This window comes from Pleurodeles waltl, chromosome 4_2 (genome assembly GCF_031143425.1).
Source record: "Pleurodeles waltl isolate 20211129_DDA chromosome 4_2, aPleWal1.hap1.20221129, whole genome shotgun sequence".
Lineage (NCBI taxonomy): Eukaryota > Metazoa > Chordata > Amphibia > Caudata > Salamandridae > Pleurodeles > Pleurodeles waltl.
This window is the reverse complement of record NC_090443.1, coordinates 196,930,464-196,956,007: the sequence shown is the minus strand read 5'-3', so window position 1 is coordinate 196,956,007 and position 25,544 is coordinate 196,930,464. Positions and strand designations below refer to the sequence as shown.

General features: G+C 46.1%; 1 protein-coding gene across 1 annotated transcript in view; it reads left to right on the top strand.

The window, feature by feature from the left end:
• Positions 1-25,544, top strand: part of LOC138292460 (myomegalin-like) — a 469,734-nt gene that overhangs the window by 287,145 nt on the left and 157,045 nt on the right. The window contains exon 3 of the mRNA XM_069231078.1: positions 12,716-12,839. Within this exon, the coding sequence (XP_069087179.1) occupies positions 12,716-12,839 (124 nt within the window). The remainder of the gene's footprint in view (positions 1-12,715; positions 12,840-25,544) is intronic.

Here is a 25,544-nt window from a genome sequence, read left to right as displayed (position 1 = left end):
AAGTCAGCAAGGATTTGATTCACCAACCTTTGGAAGGTGGCAGGGGCATTCTTTAAGCCAAAGGTCATAACAGTAAACTGATAATGCCCATTAGGTGTAGAGAATGCTGTTTTTTCATTTGTTCCAGGTGCCATTTTGATTTGCCAGTACCCTGCTGTCAAGTCAAAGGTACTTAAGAATTTGGCTGCATCTAATTTGTCTATTAACTTATCTGCCCTTGGAATGGGGTGAGCATCTGTCTTGGTGACAGAGGTGAGCCCTCTGTAGTCCACACAAAACCTCATCTCTCACTTTCTATCCTTAGTGTAGGGTTTGGGGACCAAGACCACTGGGCTAGCCCAGGGACTGTCAGAGTGCTCTATCACTCCCAATTCCAGCATCCTGTGGACTTCCACTTTGATGCTTTCCTTGACTTGGTCAGACTGTCTGAATATTTTTTCTTGACAGGTAAACTGTCTCCTGTGTCCACATCATGGGTACACAGGTGTGCCTGACCAGGGGTCAAAGAAAATAGCTCAGCAAACTGCTGGAGGACCTTCCTGCAGTCAGCTTGCTGTTGGCCAGAGAGGTTGTCTGAGTAGACAACTCCATCTACTGAGCCATCTCTAGAGTCAGCAGAGAAGAGGTCAGGGAGAGGTTCACTCTCTGCTTCCTGATCCTCATGGTAACCATTAACATGTTTACATCTGCCCTGTCATGATAGAGCTTAAGGGATTAACATGGATCACCCTCTTGGGTGTCCTGTTAGTGCCCAGGTCCACTAAGTAAGTGACCTGACTCTTCTTTTCTAGCACTAGGTAAGGGTCACTCCATTTGTCTTGAAGTGCCCTGGGAGCCACAGGCTCCAGAACCCAGACTTTCTGCCCTGGCTGAAACTCAACCATTGCAGCCTTTTGGTCATACCACAACTTCTGGAGTTGTTGGCTGGCCTCAAGGTTTTTGCTTGCCTTTTCCATGTACTCTGCCGCACTAGAGCGGAGGCCTAGTACATAGTCAACGACATCTTGTTTAGGCTCATGGAGAGGTCTCTCACAGCCTTCTTTTACAAGTGCCAGTGGTCCCCTTACAGGATGGCCAAACACAAGCTCAAAGGGGGAAAACCCTACTCCCTTCCGTGGCACCTCTCTGTAGGCGAAAAGCATGCATGGCAAGAGGACATCCCATCTCCTTTTGAGTTTTTCAGGGAGACCCCATGATCATGCCCTTCAATGTCTTATTAAACCTTTCTACAAGGCCATTGGTTTGTGGATGGTATAGTGTGGTGAACGTGTAAGTCACCCCACACTCATTCCACATGTGCTTTAGGTAAGCTGACATGAGGTTGGTACTGTGTCAGAAAATTCCACTCTCATAAAAATACCTATGAGTGCTTTTGCTACTTCAGGAACCGTAGTGAACCTAGGGGGAATTGCCTTAGGGTACCTGGTAGCATGACCCACTACTACCAGAATATATTGGTTCCCTGATGCTGTGGGAGGTTCAAGTGGACCCACTATGTCCACTCCCACTCTCTCAGAGGGGACCCCCACCACTGGAAGTGGAATGAGGGGGGCCTTTGGATGGCCACGTGTCTTACCACTGGCTTGACAGGTGACACAGGAGGTGCAAAACTCCTTAACCTTCTGAGACATATTGGGCTAATAGAAATGGTTGACTAATCTTTCCCAAGTCTTGGTTTGTCCCAAATGCCCAGCAAGGGGAATGTCATGGGCTAAGGTCAGAATGAACTCCTTAAACTCCTGAGGCGCTACCACTCTCATAGTGGCACTAGGTTTGGGATCTCTTGCCTCAGTGTAAAGGAGTCCATCTTCCCAATAGACCCTGTGGGTTCCACTGACATTACCTTTTTCTTGCTCAGCTGCTTGCTGTCTTAGGCCTTCAAGAGTGGGACAACTCTTTTGTCCCTTACAGAGCTGTTCCCTTGAGGGTCTCCCTGGGCCCAAAAGCTCTACCTGATAAGGCTCCAGCTCCACCGACTCGGTTCCCTCAGGGGATAGAACATCTTCCTGAGAAGCGAGTTTCTGTTTTTTTTTTTTTTGCTGTGAAGAAGCTGGTCCCCCAGTCTTCTTTCCTTTCCTCTTGGAAGGTTGGGCCATTATTCCAGGCTCCAACACTTCTTTTTCACCCTGTGCTCTGCATTGTGCCCTAGTCTTGACACTCACCAGTTCAGGGATGCCCAGCATGGCTCTTGAGCTCTACCTCAGCCCATGCTGAGGACTCCAGATCATTCGCTAGCAGACATTCTACTGGAATTGCAGAGGAGACTACCACCTGTTTCAGGCCAGTGACCCCTCCCCATTGTAAATGTACCATTGCCATGGGATGGACTTTAGTTTCATTGTCAGCATTTGTGACTGGATATGTCTGTCCAGCCAGGTACTGTCCTGGGGAAACCAGTTTGTCTGTCACCATAGTGACACTGGCACCTGTATCCCTCAGGGCGTCTACTCTATTCCCATTTTATCAAGAGCTGCTGCCTGTATTTTTGCATGTTAGGCAGCCTGGCAGCAAGTGTGGCTAAATCCACCCCACCCTCTGAGACTAAAATATCTTCAGTGTGGACCCCGATTTGCTCTGGGCCCACTGTTAATCCCACCAGTAGACTGGCTATTCCAATACTAACTGGAGTAGTAGTTGTTGTGGGACTTTTCTTTGGACAGGCCTTGTCTCCAGTTTGGCGTCCATGCTGTCTACAGTTTTGACACCAGGCCTTCTTGGGATCAAAGGTTTTACCCTTATACCCATTTGTGGACTGTGAAGAGGCTCGGGCCCACCCTCCTGAGCAGGTTTTTGGGGCCCTGTAAAATACTTTGTTTTTGTCCTTGGATGTCTCACCACCCTTCCCCTGGGGAGGCTTTGTGACCCCTTTCTTTTGGTCGGCCCCTGTGGAAGTCTTGGTCACCCTTGTCTTGACCCAGTGGTCTGCCTTCTTTCCCAATTTTTAGGGAGAAATAGGACCTAGGTCTACCAGATGTTGATGCAGATTGTCATTGAAGCAATTAATTAACAGATGTTCTTTCATAAATAAATTATACAGCCCATCATAATCACTTACACCAATGTCAGTTATCCAACCATCTAGTGTTCTGACTGAGAACAAAGGTCTACAAAATCAACCTAGGTCTGGCTCGAGGATTTATGAGCCCCCCTGAACCACATCCTGTACTCCTCAGTTGAGAATCCAAAGCCCTCAATCAGGGTAGCCTTTATGAGGTCATAGGATTCTTCATCTTTATCAGAGAGTGTGCGGAATCTATCCCTACACTTTCCTGTGAACATTTCCCAAAGGAGAGCTCCCCAGTGAGATCTGCTTACTTTTCTGTTTGCACAAGCCCTCTCAGAAGCTATGAACCATTTGATGATATCATCACCTTCTTCATATTTGGTTACAATCCCTTTGGGGATTTTTAGGATGTCATTATTCTCACTGACCCTATTTAAGTTGCTGCTACCATTTATGGGAGTTAACCCCATTTCTTTTCTTGCCCTTTCTATAGCTGGGAGCTGCTTCTCCAAAGTTAATCTCTCGGCCACCTTGGCTAAAAGGATGTCCTCTTCATTGAGGCTGTCCTCAATGCTCACAGAGGCAATGGACTCCCCTCTGGAAGAACCAGGCTCTCTGACTATCATTTTTGGAGTCCGGGTTCTAGGGACCCTGTCCTTCCTATTTAGAACAGGAGGGGGGGAGTTTTTCCTCCCGTTCACCAATTTCTCCATCTGAAAGCGTATCCTCCAACTCAGAAGGGTGGTCCCTTGTGAACTCTGCCAAGAGCTCCTGGAGCTTTCCTTGGTAGGGTTGGACCCAGTCTTTCTTTTTTGTCTTACATAGGGACCTTAACTCTCACATACCTAGATGCAGGTAAGCTGTGAGGCTGAGTTCCATCAATCTCATCTGTGTGACTCATTATCACTCTAAAAGTTGAGATTATTTTTTAAGATTCTAAAAACTAGTTCTAGAACTTAAATCCTAACTTTTACAAACTTTAAACTTCAAAAGAAATGCTAACAGGGACTTACACAAGGACCTAGCAGGACTTTTAAAAATTTAGAAAAATAGTCAAATTGCAAACATCAATTTCTAATGATAATTTTTGGAATGTTGTCCTGTGATCAGGTATTTTTCTGAGTAGTTCAGCAAAAGCAAAGTCTTAGATCCCACCGCTCATCCACAAATGTAGGAACTTGGCTCTGTATATGCTATCTCAAAGTGAGAGATAGTGTGCACAGAGTCCAAGGATTCCCCTTAGAGGTTGAGAGTGGCAAAATTAGATAATACTAATGCTCTATTTTGTAGTAGTGTGGTCGAGGAGTAGGCTTATCAGAGGTTAGCGTTAAGCATTTGTTGTACACACACAGGCAATACATGAGAACACACACTCAAAGACTTAACTTGAGGCCACTAGGTTTTTATATTGAAAAATATTATTTTCTTAATTCATTTTAGAACCACAAGATTCAGAATTTAGGTAAGTACATAAATTGTAAGGTACTTCACACAGGTAAGTATAGACCTTTCATTTAAAACGGTAGTACACACAGTTTTTGTTAAAATGGCAATAAGCTATTTTAAAAGTGGACACTGCAAAAATCAACAGTTCCTGGGGGAGGTGAGTATTAGTTAATTTCTCAGGTAAGTAAAGCACTTACAAGTTCAGTCTCCTGAGCATAGGCAGCCCACAGTTGGGGGTTCAAGGCAACCCCAAAGCCACCGCACCAGCAACACTGGGCCGGTCAGGTGCAGAGGTCAAAGGAGGGCCCAAATAACATAGGCGCCTAAGGAGAACACGGGTGCTCCGGTTCCAGTCTGCTAGCAGGTAAGTACCTGAGTCCTCGGGGAGCAGACCAGGGGAGTTTTGCAGAGCACTGGTGGGGGCACACAACACACCCTCAGCGGCACAGGGGCGGCCGGGTGCAGTGTGAAAAGTAGGTGTCGGGTATGTCGTAGAAAACAATGGAGCGACCCGGGGGTCACTCTGGCGATGCAGGCAGGGCACAGGGGGGCTTCTGGGGCCAGCCACTGACTGGGCTAGGATGAGGGCTGCCTGCTGGTCACTCCTGCACTGGTAGGTGGTTCCTCTCGGTCCTGGGGGCTGCGGGTGCAGTGCTTAGTCCAGGTGTCAGGTTCCTTTGTTACCAGGCAGTCGCGGTCAGGGGGAGCCACTGGATCGTCTCTGCAGACGTCGCTGTGGGGGTGCAGGGAGGTCGACTCAGGTGTCCACTTTGATGGAGGTGCCTGGGAGTACTCCCTGCAGTGATGGTTTCTCCAAACTCGTGCCGGGGGTGTCGGGTGGAGAGTGTTAAGACTCATGCTTCTGGTGGGAAGTTGGAGTCTCTTTAAATTTGGTTTCTTGTTGCTGTTTCTGGACAGAGCCGCTGTCCTCTGGAGGTTTTTGGTCCTTTAAGTGCAGGTCAGTCCTCTGAGTCCTCAGAGGTCGCTGGTTCTGCTGGATGAGTCGTTGTGCAGGTTCTTTGAGTCTGGAGACAGGCGGGTAGGGATGGGGCCAAGTCAGTTGTCATCTCCGTCGTCTCTGCCGGGCTTTCAGGTCAGCAGTCCTTCTTCTTTTTTTCAGGTTGCAGGAATCTGATTTCCTGGTTTCCGGGTTGCCCCGAAATACTCAATTTAGGGGTGTGTTTAGGTTTGGGGGGCAATAGCCAACGGCTGCTGTCCTGGAGGGTGGCTACACCGTCTTTGTGCCTCCTCCCTGAGGGGTGGGGGGAGCATCCCAATTTCTATTGGGGGGAATCCTCCAAAACCAAGATGGAGGATTTCTTAAGTCTGGGGTCACCTCTGCTCAGGACACCTTAGGGACTGTCCTGACTGGTGGGTGACTGCTCCTTGTTTTTCTCATTATCTCCTCCGGACTTGCCGCTAAATGTGGGGGCTGTGTCGGAGGGGCGGGCATCTCCACTAGCTGGGATGCCCTGGTGCGCTGTAACAACAGGCATGAGCCTTTGAGGCTCACTGACAAGTGTTACAGTTCCTGCAGGGGGAGGTGAGAAGCACGTCCACCCAGTGCAGGCTTTGTTCCTGGCCACAGAGTGACAAAGGCACTCGCCTCATATGGCAAGAAACCTATCTGGTTGTGGAAGGCTGGCAGGAACTGGTCAGCCTAACACTAGTGTTTGGACTGGTACACATGGGGCATCTCTACGATGCCCTCTGTGTGCATTTTTAATAAATCCCACACTGGCCTCAGTGTGGATTTATTGTGCTGAGAAGTTTGATACCAAACTTCACAGATATCAGTGTAGCTGTTATAGGACTGTGGAGTTTGTGTTTGACAAACTCCCAGACCATATACTCTTTATGGCTACCCTGCACTTACAGTGTCTATGGTTTGGCTTAGACACTGTAGGGGCATAGTGCTCATGCAGCTATGCCCTCACCTGTGGTATAGGGCACCCTGCCTTAGGGCTGTAAGGCCTGCTAGAGGGTTGACTTACCTATACCACAGGCAGTGGGATGCGGGCATGGCCCCCTGAGGGGAGTGCCATGTTGACTTAGTCATTTTCTCCCCACCAGCACACACAAGCTGTGAGGCAGTGTGCATGTGCTGAATGAGGGGTCCCCAGGGTGGCATAATACATGCTGCAGCCCTTAGATACCTTTCCTGGACACAGGGCCCTTGGTACCAGGGGTACCAGTTACAAGGGACTCATCTGTGTGCCAGGGCTGTGCCAATTGTGGGAACAAAGGTACAGTTTAGGGAAATAACACTGGTGCTGGGGCCTGGTTAGCAGGGTCCTAGCACACTTTCAATCATAACTAGCATCAACAAAAGGCAAAAAGTTGTGGGGTAACCATGCCAAGGAAGGCATTTCCCTACACCCGGCTTTTGTCTCCTCGTCCATTCTCTGTCTTGCTCACTCGCTCTTCTCTCTTTTGTTGTTGTTCTTTCCCTGCCTCTCTTTTCTTTCCATCACAGCTGTCTCTCCCTCAGCCATTTACTCTTTCTCTCCTGCTATCTGTCAAGGGTTGATGCAGCTGATTGGCTGCTCTACAGTCCACCCACTCAAATGCTTTCATCTTCTGTGAACTGTGTGGCACGTTTATCAAGCACTGGAGCCTTGGCACCACACCCAACACAGAGCGCTGCTGAAGAAGGCACCTGTATTATCGCTGAAGCCCACTGTTTGAAAGCAGGCGAACATTGTAGGAAGGTAGCCTCTTTCTAGCCTTCTTACCCCCACTTTTGGCCTGTTTGGGAGTATATGTCAGGGTGTTTTTACTGTCTCACTGGGATCCTGCTAGCCAGGACCCCAGTGCTCCTATGTTTGTGGCCGATATGTGTTCCCTGTGTGGTGCCTAACTGTATCACTGAGGCTCTGCGTCACAATGGTAACTCCGAACATGGCCATGTAACATGTCTAAGATCATGGAATTGTCACCCCAATACCATTCTGGTGTTGGGTGGACAATGCCATGATCCCTCAGGTCTCTAGCACAGGACCCGGGTACTGCCAAACTGCCTTTCCGGGGTTTCCACTGCAGCTGCTGCCAACCCCTCAGACATGATTCTGCCCTCCTGGGGTCTGGGCAGCCCAGTCCCAGGAAGGCAGAACAAAGGATTTCCTCTGAGAGAGGGTGTTACACCCTCTCCCTTTGGAAATAGGTGTGAAGGGCTGGGGAGGAGTAGCCTCCCCTAGCCTCTGGAAATGCTTTGATGGGCACAGATGGTACCCATCTCTGCATAAGCCAGTCTACACCAGTTGAGGGATCCCCCAGCCCTGGTCTGGCGTGAAACTGGACAAAGGAAAGGGGAGTGACCACTCCCCTGACCATTACCTCCCAAGGGAGGTGCCCAGAGCTCCTCCAGTGTGTCCCAGACCTCTGCCATCTTGGATTCAGAGGTGTTGGGGGCACACTGAACTGCACTGAGTGGCCAGTACCAGCAGGTGACATCAGAGACCCCTCTTGATAGGTGCTTACCTCTCTTGGTAGCCAAACCTCCTTTCTTGGTAGGCAAACCTCCTTTTCTGGCTATTTAGGGTCTCTCCTCTGGGCTATTCCTCAGATAACGAATGTAAGAGCTCACCAGAGTTCCTCTGCTCTTCCCTCTTCGACTTCTACCAAGGATCGACCGCTGACTGCTCCGGGACGCCTGCACAACCGCAACAAACTAGCAAGACGACTACCAGCAACATTGTAGCGCCTCATCCTGCCGGCTTTCCCGACTGTTTCCTGGTTGTGCATGCTCTGAGGGCTGTCTGCCTTCACCCTGCACTGGAAGCCAAGAAGAAATCTCCCGTGGGTCGACGGAATCTTCCCCCCTGCCAACGCAGGCACCAAACGTCTGCAACACCGGTTCTCTGGGTCCCCTCTCATCCTGACAAGCGTGGTCCCTGGAACACAGGAGCTGGGTCCAAGTGTCTCCCACAGTTCAGTGGCCCTTCTGTCCAAATTTGGTGGAGGGAAGTCCTTGCCTCCCCCACGCGAGACAGCAAACCTGTGTACTGGGTGTTTTGCAGCTGCTCCGGCTTCTGTGCACTTCTCCAAGCACTCCTTTGTGCATAGCCTAGCCTGGGTCCCCAGCACTCCGTCCTGCAGCGCTCAACACGCTGAGTTGGACTCCGATGTTGTCGGACCCTCCTTTTTGTGACTCTGAGTTCACAGATCTTCTAAGTGCCTGTTCCGGTACTTCTGCGGGTGCTGGCTGCTTCTGTGGGGGCTCTTTGAGTTGTTGAGTGCCCCCCCGCCTTCTCCTCCAAGGGGTGACATCCTGGTCCTTCCTGGTCCCCAGCAGCACCCAAAAACCTCCACTGGGACACTTGCAGCTAGAAAGGCTTGTTTGCGGTATTTCTGCCTTGAAACACTTCTGCAACATCCAGCACGCCGTGGGACATCTTTCATCCAAAGGAAAAGTTCCTAGCCCTTTTCGTTGTTGCAGAATCTTCGGCTTCTTCCACCCGGAGGCAGCCCTTTTGCACCTTCATATGGGGGTTTCCTGGGCGCCTGCCCCCCTGGACACTATTGCGACTCTTGGACTTGGTCCCCTTCCTTTACAGGTCCTCAGGTCCAGGAATCCATCTTCAGTGTTTTGCTGTTGCTTGCGGTTCTTGCAGAATCCCCTATCACAACTATTGTGTCTTTCTGGGGTAGTAGGGTAACTTTACTCCTACTTTTCAGGGTCTTGAGGTGGGGTATTTTGGACACCCTTACTGTTTTCTTACAGTCCCAGTGAACCTACGCAACTTCCCATAGGTCTGGGGTCCATTCGTGATTCGCATTCCACTTTTGGAGTATATGGTTTGTGTTGCCCCTAGACATATGTTTACCCATTGCATCCTATTGTGATTCTACATTGTTTGCACTACTTTTCTTACTGTTACTTACCTGTTTTGGGTTTGTGTACATATAATTTGTGTATATTACTTACCTCCTAAGTGAGGGTATCCTCTGAGATACTTGTGATATATTGTCATAACAATAAAGTACCTTTATTTTTAGTAACTCTGAGCATTGTGTTTTCTTATGATTTTGTGCATATGTTATAAGTGGTATAGTAGGAGCTTGCATGTCTCCTAGTTCAGCCTAAGCTGCTTTGCCATAGCTGCCTTCTATCAGCCTAAGCTGCTAAAAACACCTCTATTCTACTAATAAGGGATAATTGGACCTGGCACAGGGTGTAAGTACCACAAGGTACCCACTGTAAGCCAGGCCAGCCTCCTACAAACATTCTCACGTTGGGGGCCAATGACCTGCTAATATTTTTTCACTTAACAAGGCCACGCTGCAAAAAATATTAAGTGTTTTATCTGTTTTAGGGGCTCTTTCCCTGCATTGGCCTTTTTATCCTCCGGTCAGCTGTCCAGCAGGGCACGGTTAAAAGCAACAGAGAAGCAAGCATTTCGAGGTTTGCAACCGCTCTCCACTTGCTCTTTTCAGAAATACTCCCGGCTTTCGGACCGGGGTCAGGACAGAGAAAGTCGTGCTCAACATCACCTGCTTCTTTTTGTGCAAGAAGAGAGAGTTGTGTTTTGCTGCACTCATTCTTTGGTGAAGGGCTGCACCTCATTGTGCCACATTAGGATGATTTTGTACTTTATGTCCCTTTCTACTTTGTTTGAGTAACTGTGTTTCCATACCATCTGGGTGAACTCTGACCTTCCTAAAGGGATGTATATTTATTTTTACATGTAAAAAAATCTGTGCTGATCTTCAGTTTACTCGTAGTTGGTTTGGAAAGCTTATGTTTCTTGCTGAAATGTGCTGTGATGAGGGAAGGTGCGACTAGAAGATGCTGTGGTGGGGAAAGCGTGCACACTGTTAGTTTCATAGTATGCAAGTAGTTTGGTAGTAGTGTGGTCCCACTAAGCATAGGTTTTAATCCCAGCTATTCACTTAACCAAAGTATGTGATCCTCTGCAAATACCTTCTTTGGTATGCTCTCCTATGGCTCAAATAGCCTAAATCACAAACAAACTAAAACCAGAGTTAAGCAAATAAAAACTTGCAAAAATGCCTTTACTATATTCCCAAGCCATTGCTTTACAGCTAAGCAAGATTGATTGACATTGACATATTTCAGGCCAGCCCAGCACGTTTTTGGAAGCGAGCATTCTGTGTTTTCACTTTTCTGAGCTTTTTTGTGTAAACAGGGCTGTAAGTCTTATCTCCTAACATTTGCTGTTCATGCAAAGCTCGAGCTCAAACGTCAAAAGCGGTTTCCCCGAGGGCGCCCTGTTGCTCGTATGTTTGTTTGATAGCCAGCATGCAATTGCTTTCCTTATACAGACACAAGCATGTGGTTAGAAATCGTAATAACCACTATCACAAAACATTGTTTTCAAAAGCTTGTATGAACTTCAGGGCACTTTGAGAGAACCAGATGAACACATATCAACTGTTTTTCGGTAGCACAGAAGCCATTTCTTTTAATCTTTGAATAGCACTTTTTACATCATAATGTAACAATAAACTACTGTTTTATCATTTTTTAAGAAACACCAAGTTAAACGCAGACTAAAAACTTACAATCGTTTTTAAAAGTGCACACTCTTCAGCAACTCTAATTTTAATTTGGTTACTGAATATGCACGAACAGCAATTCATGTGTAATGAGATTTACAATTCTCTACCTGCCACTAGACTAGCCCATTGCTGTGAGCTGATTTCTTCTATAAGATTTGCCAACCCCTCCCCAATCCACTTCAGGTAATCATGTATTAAAATAGCTTTAATGTGTTATCTTCAGTCTATGGATGTTCTCCGCACCCTCTACCCACTTAATTGCCATTTGTTAAAACAAATTAAGCTCCATCATGATGGTATTTTAAGCACTTCGTGTCTCAAGGTACTTTCACTGCTTAACTTCAGTGTGTCTTTTAAATGTCATTGTGCAAACCTTTTTTTATTTTCTTGTTCATTCTTCAGCACCAATCAGCCATATTGGAAACGTAAATACACGTTTTCAAATAATATGCCAAAATGGCAGCCACTGCATGACAATGTAGGTGCACACAAGGGCACACACTTCATCAGCCATGTAGACATTACATTTCTTAAAAATCACTTGACTGCATTGTGTAGTCTTGGGCAAATTCAGTAATCTTCATGAATGTGAATCTTATCTGAATTGTCTGAAGACCATGCAGAATAAAGAGAATTGCTCCACTCTCCTGGGTACCTGGTGGCCTATCTAGATGTTTAGTGTGACAAACAACGCCACACAATTCACCACCCCACAATTCAACACCACCCATCATAAATACACTCAACATAATACCACTCAACGCAACATAATTAAACTCTACATAATTACATTCTACTCAATACCACTTAAATACACCCCACATAAAACCACTCTATGCCACATAGCAAAAATCCACATAAATACACTGCATACCCTGCCTCATATTTCCAGCCAGCATAATGTCACTCAATGCCACATGGTTCCACGCCACACAATCAATCAATCAATCAATCAATAAATAAAAAAAAATTATAGAGCGCGCTACTCACCCGTGAGGGTCTCAAGGCGCGGGGGAGTCAAGGGGGGGCAAGGAGGGTCACTGTTCGAACAACCATGTCTTGAGGTTCTTTCTGAAGAGCAGGAGGTCTTTGGTTTTGCGAAGGTTGGTGAGGACGGAGTTCCAGGTTTTGGGAATCCAATATCACACCTTTCCAGTCAACAACAAACCACATAATTCAGCTCAACAATACAATTACACAACACATCACATACATCCTACCACACCACAGAATGTAAACATCATGCCACCAAATTCAACAGCACACCACATAATTTAACTCTACTACATACCACTCCACAACACGCCTATACACATAATTACACTCCATGACACACAATCATACTGCACATAATTCCAGTGCTCTCAATACCACATACTTACTATTCACATCATTCCACCGCACACTGTGCCACATAATTCCACTACAGAAATCCACTCCACACCACACTATTCAACCCCACACAATTTCACCACCAACAATTCCAACCCAACCCATATAATTTGCCTCCATACCACATATATACACTGCACTCCCTAACACATGGGTTAAAGACATTGACATTTACAACCCCAAGAGTGAAACCTATTGGCTTTTCCAATGATTGTTTTATTCAGATTATTTATCATATAACTAGCCTCTATAAGGCTGTTACATTACATGGTTATTATGATACTTGGACCTCTTTCTATCATTACACTTAATCTCAGTGATACTGTTATTGACATGCTTGATGTGTTATAGGGCTGAAGCTAATGACCTCCGCCGTCACAACGATGCTGAGCTGGGTTGCCATTATGGGACGAGGCAGCAGCAGACGGAGCACTCCCAGGAGTTCCTGGAAAATAAAATCCAGCTTTTTCAAGAGGTGAGATGGTGTCAAATATTATTATTGAATGAGTTAGCACTATGTGCTAGATGGCATATGTATTTGTAGAGCACCGTCAGTGCAAATGTTGGTGCAAAATAACTCGCACTGGTGAAATTTACCGAAATACAGCTATAGCCCAAAAGAGAATTTTGGTGAATCATCTGTCGATTTTCAGTTTTTCTTTTCTTGTATAACATCTGTAAAGACTTTCAAAGGTAAACGTTTTCTAAAACAGAACCTGTGAAATAAAATACAATACAACCTTCATTTCCTCCCATATATGCCTTTGTGACTCAGCAACTCCCGTACTTCATGCTAACATTATTGTGAGCTACAGGCAATAGCACCAGATCAACACAACCTGTCATCCTCCCAAGGTGGATGCATCCAGTACCTCTAAAATAAATGCTAGTACAACTGTTTATTTATAGCGCTAGCAAACCTAGGAAACTGGGAAGCCAAGCGTTTTATTTATTATTTCAAAATAGTGCCTGTGAATCTAAATTAATTTTTACATGAATATGTGCAGGGACACTGGGCTTGGGGGTGGATTGGGAGAGTCAACTGGCCCAGGCACCAAAATAAAAATGCCCACCTTTAGTAATTAGAAAGCTAAAACAATGGCCATGTTTGCAGATTGGGACAGTTCTGAAGAAGCGCTATGTAAGTGTTTTGCAAGTTATGGAAGACCCCATAGTATCTGGAATATCAACAATAAAACTAGCCCAGCAGACCCTAAACAGGACCACTAACAGCCAAAACACCAGCCCACACACTGACCTATCAGACCAGCCCATCGGGTACAGAATGAGTGCCCAAAGGCAGCGGTTCTTAACCTGTGGTGTGGGGACCCCTGGGTGTCCACGACACATACTCAGGGTGTCTATGACTGCTTAGAAAATTAAATAACTTTAACACAATTTTAAAGTTTATATAAATGAAGAAGTAAAATATAATATTGAAACTGTTAAAAAGAAAGTTCAATCCATGGTAAGGAATTCAAAATTGAAGGCTAAAGTTGGTGTCCTCAGATTGATTTGAGGGAGCAGTGCAAATTCATCAAACAGAACACGGTGTAGACGAGGGGTGGCCCCTGTTGAATTTAGGAAAGCCCCAACTTTCCCCTTAAAATGAAAAACATGATTTTCATATTTGTGTGTGAATTGAACAAAATATTGCAGTATTTGTTTGATGAACGATTGTTTTTATATTTTTGTGTATTGTTTTGAGGTTCCAATCATCTCAGTTGCTTAAGTTGGGATTCCTGGCTTCCAGTATTGGCTCAGTGGGGGTTCTCAGACTCCAATAATGATTCATTAGAGGTCTCTGGAATTCAGTGGTGATTAAGTGGGCTTCCACAGAAGTCAACAGGTTAAGAACCACTGCCCTACAAGTCAATCATAACTCTGACTGGAATTATGGCATTCTGGGCAGCTTTGTTTTCTGCTTAATTATGGATTTGCCACACTAATTACATAATCCACCATCACCTGCCACATAATTTGGTCCTCACTGTTGTAGAATTCAGGTCGCCATGAGCAGATGTTATTTTGATAACTGTGTTTTCACTTGTCACAATTTCTTCAGGTACAATGTTGTATTAAGTGGTGTCGTCCAAAAGAAAAAAACAAATTATACCTTTTGTTTTATATATCGAAGATAAGGCAAGGACTCACCACTTGGCATGGAGTCGGCTGGTAGAGATGAAAGCAGTGAAGGCCGAGCGGCACAGAGATTGCAGGGTGACTGCTGGAAATGGCCCTTTCTACAGGCTTACCCCAAAAAGGTTTCCTTCCTCCTCCTACTTATGGCTGGAATTTTGCTTGTTGGCCTTAGAACTCTGTGCACTTTACCACTGCTAACCAGTGCTAAAGTGCTTGTGCTCTCTCCCTAAAACATGATTTGATTGGCATATACCTGACTGGCATATTCATTTACATGTAAGTCCTCGGTGGAGTGGTATAAGATATACCTAGGACCTGTAAATTAAATGCTCCTGATTGGTCTACAGCACTTATTGTGCCACCCACCTAAGGAGTACTTTAAAACCTGTCTCGGGCCTGCCATTTCATAGTGAAGGCGGTGTCCCACTGTCTTGTTGACAGGGCATTTAAAACCCCTTGCCAAACCTTAAACTCCCTTTTTATGACATATGTCACCCGTAAGGCAGGCCCTAGTGTAGGAGGCTGGCCTGGCTTGTAGTGGGTACCACAGGTGCTTACACCTTGTGCCAGGTCCAGTTATCCCTTATTAGTGTAGAAGAGGTGTTTCTCGCAGCTAAGGCTGATAGAAAGTAGCTATGGCAAAGCAGCTTAGGCTGAACTAGGAGACATGTAAAGCTCCTACTATACCACTGGTGTCATATGTACAATATCATAAGAAAACACAATACACAGATATACTAAAAATAAAGGTACTTTATTTTTATGACAATATGCCAAAAGTATCTCAGTGAGTACCCTCAGTATGAGGATGACAAATATACACAAGATATATGTACACAATACCAAAATTATGCAGTAATAGCAAAAGGAAGTAATGCAAGCACTGTAAAGTTACAATAGATTGCAATAGGAGCACATAGGTATAAGGGCAACACAAACCATATACTCAAAGTGGAATGCGAACCACGAATGGACCCCAAAACTATGTGAGCTTGTAGAGGGTCGCTGGGTCTGTAAGAAAACAGTGAGGGTTAGAAAAATAGCCCACCCCAAGACCCTGTAAGGTAGGTGTAAAGTGCACCTACATCCCCCAGAGAGCACAGAAGTCGTGATAGGGGGATTCTGCAAGGAAAACCAACACCAGAAATGCAACAACAGTGGATTTCCAGACCTGAGTTCCTGAAAGACAAGGGGACCAAGTCCAAGAGTCACAACAGTGTCGAGAGTGAGCAGGAGCCCAGGAAATGCCAGCTGAAGGTGCAAGGAAGCTGCCACCGGATGGAAGAAGCTGGTGTTTTGCAAGAACGAAGAGGACTAGGAACTTCCCCTTTGGAGGATGGATGTCCCACGTCGTGAAGAAGCTTGCAGAGGTGTTCCCACGCAGAAAGACCACAAACAAGCCTTGCTAGCTGCAAGGGTCGCGGTTAGGGTTTTTGGATGCTGCTGTGGCCCAGGAGGGACCAGAATGGCGCCACTTGGATGAGGAGACAGAGGGGGTGCCCAGCAAGTCAGGGAGCCCTCACAGAAGCAGGCAGCACCCGCAGAAGTACCGGATCAGGCACTTGGAAGAGGAGTGCACTGGGGTCTACCCAAAGTCAGAAAAGGGAGTCCCACGACGCCGGAGGACAACTCAGAAGGTTATGCACTGCAGGTTAGAGTGTCGGGACACAGGCTTGGCTGTGCACGAAGGAAATCCTGAAAGAGTGCACAGGAGCCGGAGCAGCTGCAAATCACGCGGTACCCAGCAATGCAGTCTAGCGTGGGGAGGCAAGGACTTACCTCCACCAAACTTGGACTTCCAGGGACCACGCTCGTCGTGCTGAGAGGGGACCCAGAGGACCGGTGGTGCAGTCTTTTGTTGCCTGCGGTTGCAGGGGGAAGATTTTGTCGACCCACAGGAGTTTCTTTAGGGCTCCTGGTGCAAGAAGGAGGCAGGCTACCCCCAGAGCATGCACCACCAGGAAACAGTCGAGAAAGCCGGCAGGATGAAGCGATACAAGGTTGCAGTAGTCGTCTTTGCTACTTTGTTGCGGTTTTGCAGGCGTCCTGAGCAGTCAGCGGTCGATCCTTTGGCAGAAGGTGAAGAGGGAGATGCAGAGGAACTCTGGTGAGCTCTTGCATTCGGTATCTGAAGAATTCCCCAAAGCAGAGACCCTAAATAGCCAGAAAAGGAGGTTTGGCTACCTAGGAAGGAGGATTGGCTACTAAGAGAGGTAAGAGCCTATCAGAAGGAGTCTCTGACGTCACCTGCTGGCCCTGGCCACTCAGAGCAATCCAAGATGGCGGAGGTCTGGGACACACTGGAGGAGTTCTGGGCACCTCCCCTGGTAGGTGCAGGTCAGGGGAGTGGTCACTCCCCTTTCCTGTGTCCAGTTTCGCACCAGAGCAGGGCTGGGGGATCCCTGAACCGGTGTAGACTGGCTTATGCAGAGATGGGCACCATCTGTGCCCATCAAAGCATTTCCAGAGGCTGGGGGAGGCTACTCCTCCCCAGCCCTGACACCTATTTCCAAAGGGAGAGGGTGTAACACCCTCTCTCAGAGGAAGTCCTTTGTTCTGCCTTCCTGGGCCAGGCCTGCCAGGACCCCCGGAGGGCAGAAACCTGTATGAGGGGTTGGCAGCAGCAGCAGCTGCAGTGAAAACCCCGGAAAGGCAGTTTGGCAGTACCCGGGTCTGTGCTAGAGACCCGGGGATCATGGAATTGTCCCCCCAGTGCCAGAATGGCATTGGGGTGACAATTCTATGATCTTAGACATGTTACATGGCCATGTTCGGAGTTACCATTGTGACGCTCTACATAGGTAGTGACCTTTGTACAGTGCACGCATGTAATGGTGTCCCTGCACTCACAAAGTCTGGGGAATTTGCCCTGAACGATGTGGGGGCACCTTGGCTAGTGCCAGGGTGCCCTCACACTAAGTAACTTTGCACCCAACCTTCACCAGGTGAAGGTTAGACATATAGGTGACTTATAAGTTACTTAAGTGCAGTGGTAAATGGCTGTGAAATAACGTGGACGTTATTTCACTCAGGCTGCACTGGCAGGCCTGTGTAAGATTTGTCAGATCCCCCTATGGGTGGCAAAAGAAATGCTGCAGCCAATAGGGATCTCCTGGAACCCCAATACCCCGGGTACCTCAGTACTATATACTAGGGAATTATATGGGTGTACCAGTATGCCAATGTGAATTGGTGAAATTGGTCACTAGCCTGTTAGTGACAATTTGGAAAGCAGAGAGAGCATAACCACTGAGGTTCTGGTTAGCAGAGCCTCAGTGAGACAGTTAGTCATCACACAGGGAACACATACAAGGCACATACTTATGAGCACTGGGGCCCTGCCTGGCAGGGTCCCAGTGACACATAGACTAAAACAACATATATACAGTGAAATATGGGGGTAACATGCCAGGCAAGATGGTACTTTCCTACACCTAGTTATTCAAAAGGTCGGACATGTACGTTTAAGTCTTATATGTCCTAGTATTAAAAAACTCCCAAATTTGTTTTTCACTGCTGTGAATCATACTCCTCTCAAAGGATAACATTGGGGATTCCTTATTATATTTAATAAGCTGTAATTCCTAAACCACAGGAGGTAGTGTAGTGAATCCTAGTTCGTTTTAATGGGATAACAGGAGTTAGCTTAGCCTCTGGCTTGCAGACTCGTGCCCCCATCACCTAGTGACTTTTCACCTACTTAGCTTGCTCTGCCTTAGCCCATTTAATTATTTAATTCTTCTAAGATGGCTGCTTTGTTTATAGTTAGGCCACTTGTTATGATTTACATTATCAGTGTCACCACGCTAAGGGGTAAAGATCAAGCAACAAAGACAAACAAACAGTAGGTAGGGATTTTCCCTCTCTACACTTTCGAGGGATTGTTTATATTAATTGCCATCCCAAGCATGTCTGTTATCTATTGTTTGGGAACACACCTACGTCAGGGGTCCTGGTAGATCGCACTTTAGACAGATAATCAGAGGGATTCCGACCAGAGGGCATCGCCACCATCGCTGATATCGATGGTGCACGTCGTCTTGACGCTGACCCAGTCTTCGTGTCCGTACGGAGTCTGAGATAGAGACCTCATTCCAAGGTAACGAGGGTTGGGGGCTCCTCTCATGGACATGGCATTGGCAGATTAGGTTTAGCAAACCCAGCTCTCCTTTAGGTAGGAGGTTAGGCCTCTCACATTAGGGTATTAGGGCATATTACATCTCGTATGTCTTTCTTATGCATTGCAAGATGGTGGGGATCTTCGTAATAATGACTCTCGTCTTCACACTTTTGTTTCTTGCATTATTCATTATCCTAATCATTGCAGCCATGCAAATTACCGCAAATTGCAGTTATGTTAAAAAAAAAAACTATTTAAACTTTACTGCATCTTTGTCATTGCCTGTGTTTGTATGAGACATGATATATCTGTGAGAAAGGGGTAGTTTCCGTTTAACCACGACATTCCCTGAGATGTCTTATTCTCGAGTCCATGCGTAAAGGCTGCCACAAATCACCTTTTACTATTGTGTTTCTGGTGAGGTGCTGCTAGTGAGCCGGTAAAGTTGGGACAACATTTGCAATCTGTTGTAGGATAGGCATAGCCGCCTACAAACAAAAGTACTGTCATCCTTTAACCAGCAGTCTTGCCCAGAGCAAGAGTCCAAACTACGACAGTAGCTATACCATGTTTGGTACCTATGAACTCATAATGACAAACCCTCTTTAATGGTAAAATCCAATTTATCAATACAAGTTTGAAAATGGCCCTTTTAGGAAACTGGCATTTTTCTGCCCTTAGCCCTCTGCGCCTGCAGCCTGCCTTAAGTCACATGCCTGGGTGTAACTTTGTGAATTCCTCCCAGACAGTCACACAATAGTGGGATTAGCAGAGCCTGAAGGGGCCATTAACTGGCTTTATGGGGGCAGAGCTAAGCACAGCCCCACTTGCACCAGAATAGGCTGTGCTCTGCCACCACACAATAGACTTAACAACCCTGTACTGTCAGTGCTGCCAGCTAGGAGCCTGGACACAGGAGGCAGGAAACTCCTGGAACTTCAAATAATTCTTCTGGAAAGTTCTCCCAACTTCTAGGAGCAGGGCCCCAGGGTGTAAAAAACAGGACTCTCAGACCCACTCTTCAGTTCACTACTGGACCTGCGGAAGGACTCTCAGAGGACTGCCTGCTGCTGTGACCTAGAAAGACTGCTTTGCAGCCTGGAGGTGCTTTGAACCCCCAGAGACCTTCCCTGCTGTGGAGCCCTACATCTTCACCTGCACCAAGGACTGCAGAAGTGACTCCAAGGGCTAATTTTGCTTGCTGGCCTATAGTTCATAGCCTCAGGGACATAGGCGCCCACCATCCGGAACCCCCATCTGGACCCAGCTTGAGTGTGTCCTGAACCCCCCAGTGGTACCCATTCACTCCTGGACTCTTGGTTGTGGTTGGCCATTTTCTAAAACTGAGAATTTGCTATTTTGAGCCTTAAACTTTAAAAATTCATGACTCCAGTTCTTCTAATTGGATTTCAATGTATTTTTTGTCAAACAATTTATTACCATTTACTCTATTGGTATGGTATGCTTATTGTGCTGTTACTGTGTTGCTGCTTGTGCACTGCTTAAATATTTCATACATTGTCTCTTAGTTAAGCCTGACTGCTTTTTGTGCCAACCTACCTAGGGATAAGCACAGGTTAATTTATTGACTTTTGACTCTGCAAGGGAGTGTGGCTGCTGCTTGACCAGGGATCACACGCTAGTCAATTAACAACCCAATTTCTCACAGAGATAAACATGCTTCTCTGTGCCCCACTTCAGTTTTTTTTCATACAAGTTTAGTTTCCTCTTTCATGGCAACTTGTGTTTATGATCTTCCCCCATCATCTGCTTCTCTTTAACATCCTCTGCTCTTTCCTTTACTCTTCCTCATCAGCCCCTCTCTTGCACCCCAACCCGCTCCTTTTCTCTCTCTTACTCCCTGTGGTCTCTCTTGAATATCTCCCTCTTGCCTCCTCTCTCCTGCCTGGCTTTCTGTAGCCTCCCTTTCCCTACTACATTGCATGACGCCACTCCATGTTAGCTACCTGTTGCTGTTGTCCTCTATGAATAAAATACATACGACCAAGTTAAAGACATACCCTCTAAGGTGCTGTGTCACCAGTGATGTACAGTTCTGTCATTTTATGCATAATAACCTTAACATGCCAAAATATAATTAACTTGTAGCTGAGATGAGGATTTTATGTCGAGCGAATTGTGCTTATTCCAATGTTTGTCAATGCAGGCCTCAAATTTAAAAGAGCGACTCTGCTTGCAACCATCTTTCAGCACATAGTCTTAATTTCTTTTCTCTCTCATTCTGCACACAGATGATTACTGGACCAGTAGCATTGTAAGCAATGTTCTGAGATGTAATGTCACTTTCCCAGGTATAGACTGAAGTTTCTTCCCTTACAACACTATAGCTCACTGCCTTACTGAGAGTGATGGTTTCAAGGTTTTACCTACTGGACCGGTGTGATTCTCGTGAGAACTTGTCCTTGTAAAGGAATAGCGATCTTTATACTAACTGAGATGCCTGAGAAGCATCAGGGATGGGAGTTGCATGCATTTTATGAAATTGTGGGACAGTGCAAAATGTGATTTTAGAGACTGTATTGTTCTTTCTTAAACATGATTGCTTCAGTTCGTGTGCTTCTAACATGATTTTATTCATCTAGGGTTTGCATTGGATTTTGCACTATAAAAGAAGCGGATTCCGGAGGATGTTGGGCTCACTTTCCCTTAACTTTTAGGATGTCATTCACGTTGGTCTGAAGTCTGACATAACTTTGATTTATTTCTTAAAGCTGAACTGTATTTAGTTCCACTTCTGCGCTTTATTCTGTGTATCATGCTATTTACTAATTCTAACAATTCATTTTTATTTTCTGTAATAATTTTAATATTTAAAAGAACCTTCATTTAATTCCAAATTCTTATCAGTCTTCATTGTGAAGCCTAATGTGATTTTCATTAATTCCTAAATTGTTATTGAAAATTGACTCAAACTATTGGACAAGTCCAGATGACCAGCAATCAAATCCTAAACGGATTAATACGACTCTTGGTCCATCTGAAGTGTTTTACATTGCTCATTAAAAAAGGCGCTATATATAATCCGTTAAGCAACAAGCATCTGATGACTTTTCAATTATCCCCAAATAATAACAAAACAACTCCATTCGCCCACTCACTGCTGTATAGATAACACACAATCCCCTGATGCAGAATAACATTCATCAATGCGCTAGAAAATTAAGGAAAACACATTTACTCTGGGACACTAGTTTCTTTCTTTTGTTTATTATATTGAAAATTGTCACTTGCTGTGAAGGAAAATAAATACACTTTATTTAAAAGTTAAGGATAATTGAGAACGGGAGACAATGAAGAAAACTCCGATTCTCAGCCTCGGTGCGCTACCGACAGTTTCACTGGAATCCTGCTCACAAACGTTTCTTTGAGGAACGCTAGTGAGCAGATGCTCTCTTAAATAAATTATATATTAAATTCCTGTGACTGTCTTTCAAGTTACTCCATTATTGATGCAAATAACTTATTTTACAATTGATTACAAGGCTGTACTTCACAGCACACTTATACAAAACAGCCTTGACACTTTTCTAAAGGACATTTCACTAGGGTTATGCAAATGGATAAAACATCTGCCTAGACATTAAGCTAATAGACCGAAATGCAAGAGTGTCTTTAAGGTCTACAAATCAAACGCGTTCACTGATAATCAGATGTTACGTGATTACAGCTGCATTTGTTTTTAAGAAATATCTGTCATGTAAGTGTCTGCTTTAATATCATTCAGGCCTACAATGGCATTATCAATGCTTCATTTTCCTAGGGCCCTCATTAGGAGTTTGGGGGGGAGGAAAAGGCCGCCCGCCAAACTCCCGCAAGTCAGGAGACCGCCAGTGCGGTCTCCTTCCTGCTGGCCCTATTATGAGTTTCCCACTGGGCGGAAACAGAGTTTCCGCCCGCTGGCCCAGCGGCAAACGCACAACAACACTGATGCCGGCTCGTAATACGGCCGGCGGCAATGCTGTTGTGTGTCGGGTGCATCAGCACCCATCACAAAAATCACCGTCTGCAAAGCAGACGGTGATTTGCGCGACGGTGCTGGCCAGGGGGGCCCCTGCACTGCCCATGACAAGTGCCTGGGCAGTGCAGGCTCTTTCCCCCCCCCCCATCCCCCGGCACCCGTCTCTGCCAGCATTTTTATGGTGGTGAAACTGCCATGTAAACGCCCACAGAGAGAGGGTCGTAATCCCCAGGGAAGCTCTGCTTGCAGCGCTGCCCTGGTGGATTGGGACCGCCGGCACTGCCAGGCCGTCTGGCGGCCGAAAAGTGCCGGTGCCAGCGGTCCAACTGTGGCACATTCGCCACAGTCTTAATGTCAGGGTCAGACCACTGCTTTGGCGGTGGTCTGACCGTGACCCTGGGGGACTGCTGACCGCCAGGGTCATAATGAAGCACTAGATGTCTTGAGGTGCTCCTATAACAACTAAGCTATTGTTATAACCTCTCAGTTGTGCATTACTTCGCCATCAGATCACTCATCTGTTCATACATCCATCTGCGCAGTTAAGTTACCCATCGAGTCTCTATACATGTATTTCCCATAGACTCATTTGCACATGCTGTAACTGACCAATCTGCACAACTCTCCATACAACATCGCAACCAATCAAGAATAAGGCTCCCATTTTCACTGATTTTTGCAGATAAATACAGACTGAAAACAATGTGTTTTCTGCCTGTATTTATTTTTAAAAGGTGAAAAATACAGAAAAGTGTGATCTTTTTGAGTAACTCTCCATAGTGTCCTTCATGAATTCCAGGCCCACAGCTGAGCAGATGCAAGCATGAGGAGCTAAAATCAGGATGAGATTTCCTTAAATACAGGCATATGCTTGCATATATTTGTATATAATACTCATTTTTATCTGTGGGTGTAGTGTTTTGTTATATATGGCTACTTAAGTAGCTAAAAAGCGACAGGCATTAAAGTAGGAGTACATGCTTGACAGTTAAATAAATGTGGAAATATTCTCTTTTACAACTCCTTTTTTTTCATAACACAAAATAAAACTTGGATAAATACAAATAAGATGGCCAAAAATAAATATTGATACATACAGGCAGAAATGTAAAAAAAAAAAAAAAAAATACCATAAAACTGGGAGCCCTAATAAAGAATCACTTTCATACACGCAAAGACCATACCCATTACAGCTTCTCATATTACCCAGGGGCAGTCACACTTAGTAGTTTTAGTTAGGATCATGTTTCCACTGGATTTTTTTTTTTTGTGTTGAAAATAACTGTGCTGCTATTTGACCAATCTCTATGAAGCTTTGCAAAGAAGTGCTACTTTGTTACTAGTTTTGGGGTGACCCATCAAGCGGGGGCGGAGATTAAAAGAGGGGTCCAAAAGCACATTTGCCCATTCCCCATTCATTTTTCCATAGGAACTTTAAACACAGCTACAGCCTAAACCGCTGAACGGATTTACACCACATTTGGCAGACAGCTAGATCTTGGTCCCAAAATAGTGCTTTTTGTGTTTTGGTCTAAACTTGCTAAGCTCAAAAACTTTGTTTATCTAGGGATGCAGAGCCTCCGCAGATCCTGATGTCAAGCTGAGATCTGATTGGTTGACCTAATGAGGCTTGGGGGGGGGGGGGGAAGGACACTGTCCCCCACCCCTTTAGTTAAGAAAATGGCCCTAGGGTCCCCAGGGCCTAACATGGGTTGGGGAATTTTCGCATGGTCCCGGTCCCCCTTCAAATAAATAAAGCCTTGGGGGATGGGCCCCTGGGGCCTAATGAGACTCCAGGACGATGACAATGTGGCCCTCCTACCCTTTAATAAAAAACTGCTCTGGTGGATGGGGTCCCTAGGGCCTAATAAGGGCCAGGGAGGGAGCTGCGTGGCTGCCTCCCCTTTATATTAAGTAGTGGCCCTGAGAGATGGGATCTCCAGGGCCTAAAAAGGCTTCACCTTTAATTAAAAAAAAATCAGCCCTTGTGGATGGGGTCCCCAGAGCAAAAAAAAGGTTTGGTGGGTGCATGTTGCCCCCTCCCCCTTACTTTGAGTAGTGGCTGTGGAAATGCGATCCCCAGGGCCTAGTTAGGCTTGGGGAGGAGGGCCACATGGTCCCCTTCCCCTTAAATTAATAAAAATGGCCCTAGGGCGATGGGGTTCCCAGGGCCTAATAAAGCTCGGGGAGCGGGGGCACCCATTCCCCCTCCCTTTATTTTAAGTAGTGGTCCTGGGGGAATCGGGGATGGGGCCGCCCAGACACCATCTCTTTATGTTAAGTAGTGGCCCTGGAGGATGGGATCCCCAGGACCTAATACGGCGAGAGATGGGGGGACATGGCACTCCTCCCCTTTAAAAAAAATAAATCCCTGGGGAATCAGGTTCGCAGGGCCACGCCTTGTGGCCAACCACCCCCCCCCACCATGCAAAGCTGAAGGCTTTGTGCAGCATGGGGTTGACCGCATGTGGGGATTTGGCTGCAGGCCCGGCCTTGTGGCCAACCCCCTGCCGTGCACGACTGATGGCCCTGCGCAGTGTGTGGTTGGCTGCCTTTATGGGGGTGTTCTACAGTGTCCAGCCACAGGCCAGGCCCTGCAGTCAACCTCCTGCCGCGGGGGCTTGGACTTACGGCAATTGAATATTACTTTAGATTTTAAAAAACCCTAGAAACTCACTGAAAAAAAAACAAAGGTAAAAGTAACGTTATAGTTATAGGTGAAATCTTCAGTAACAATGTCACTTTTAAACTGTAAATACCACTGAAACTCACCAGTTATAGTTATCTTAAGTCTCTATATCACTTGCCCTACAGTAATTATAACTCGCACCCTCACCATACACTGCTAATTTCCCCACATATTTAATATCACTACAACATTTGCAATGATATTAATGATGGAAAACCTGTGCATAGCGTGGCGGTCATAGTTAGGACTA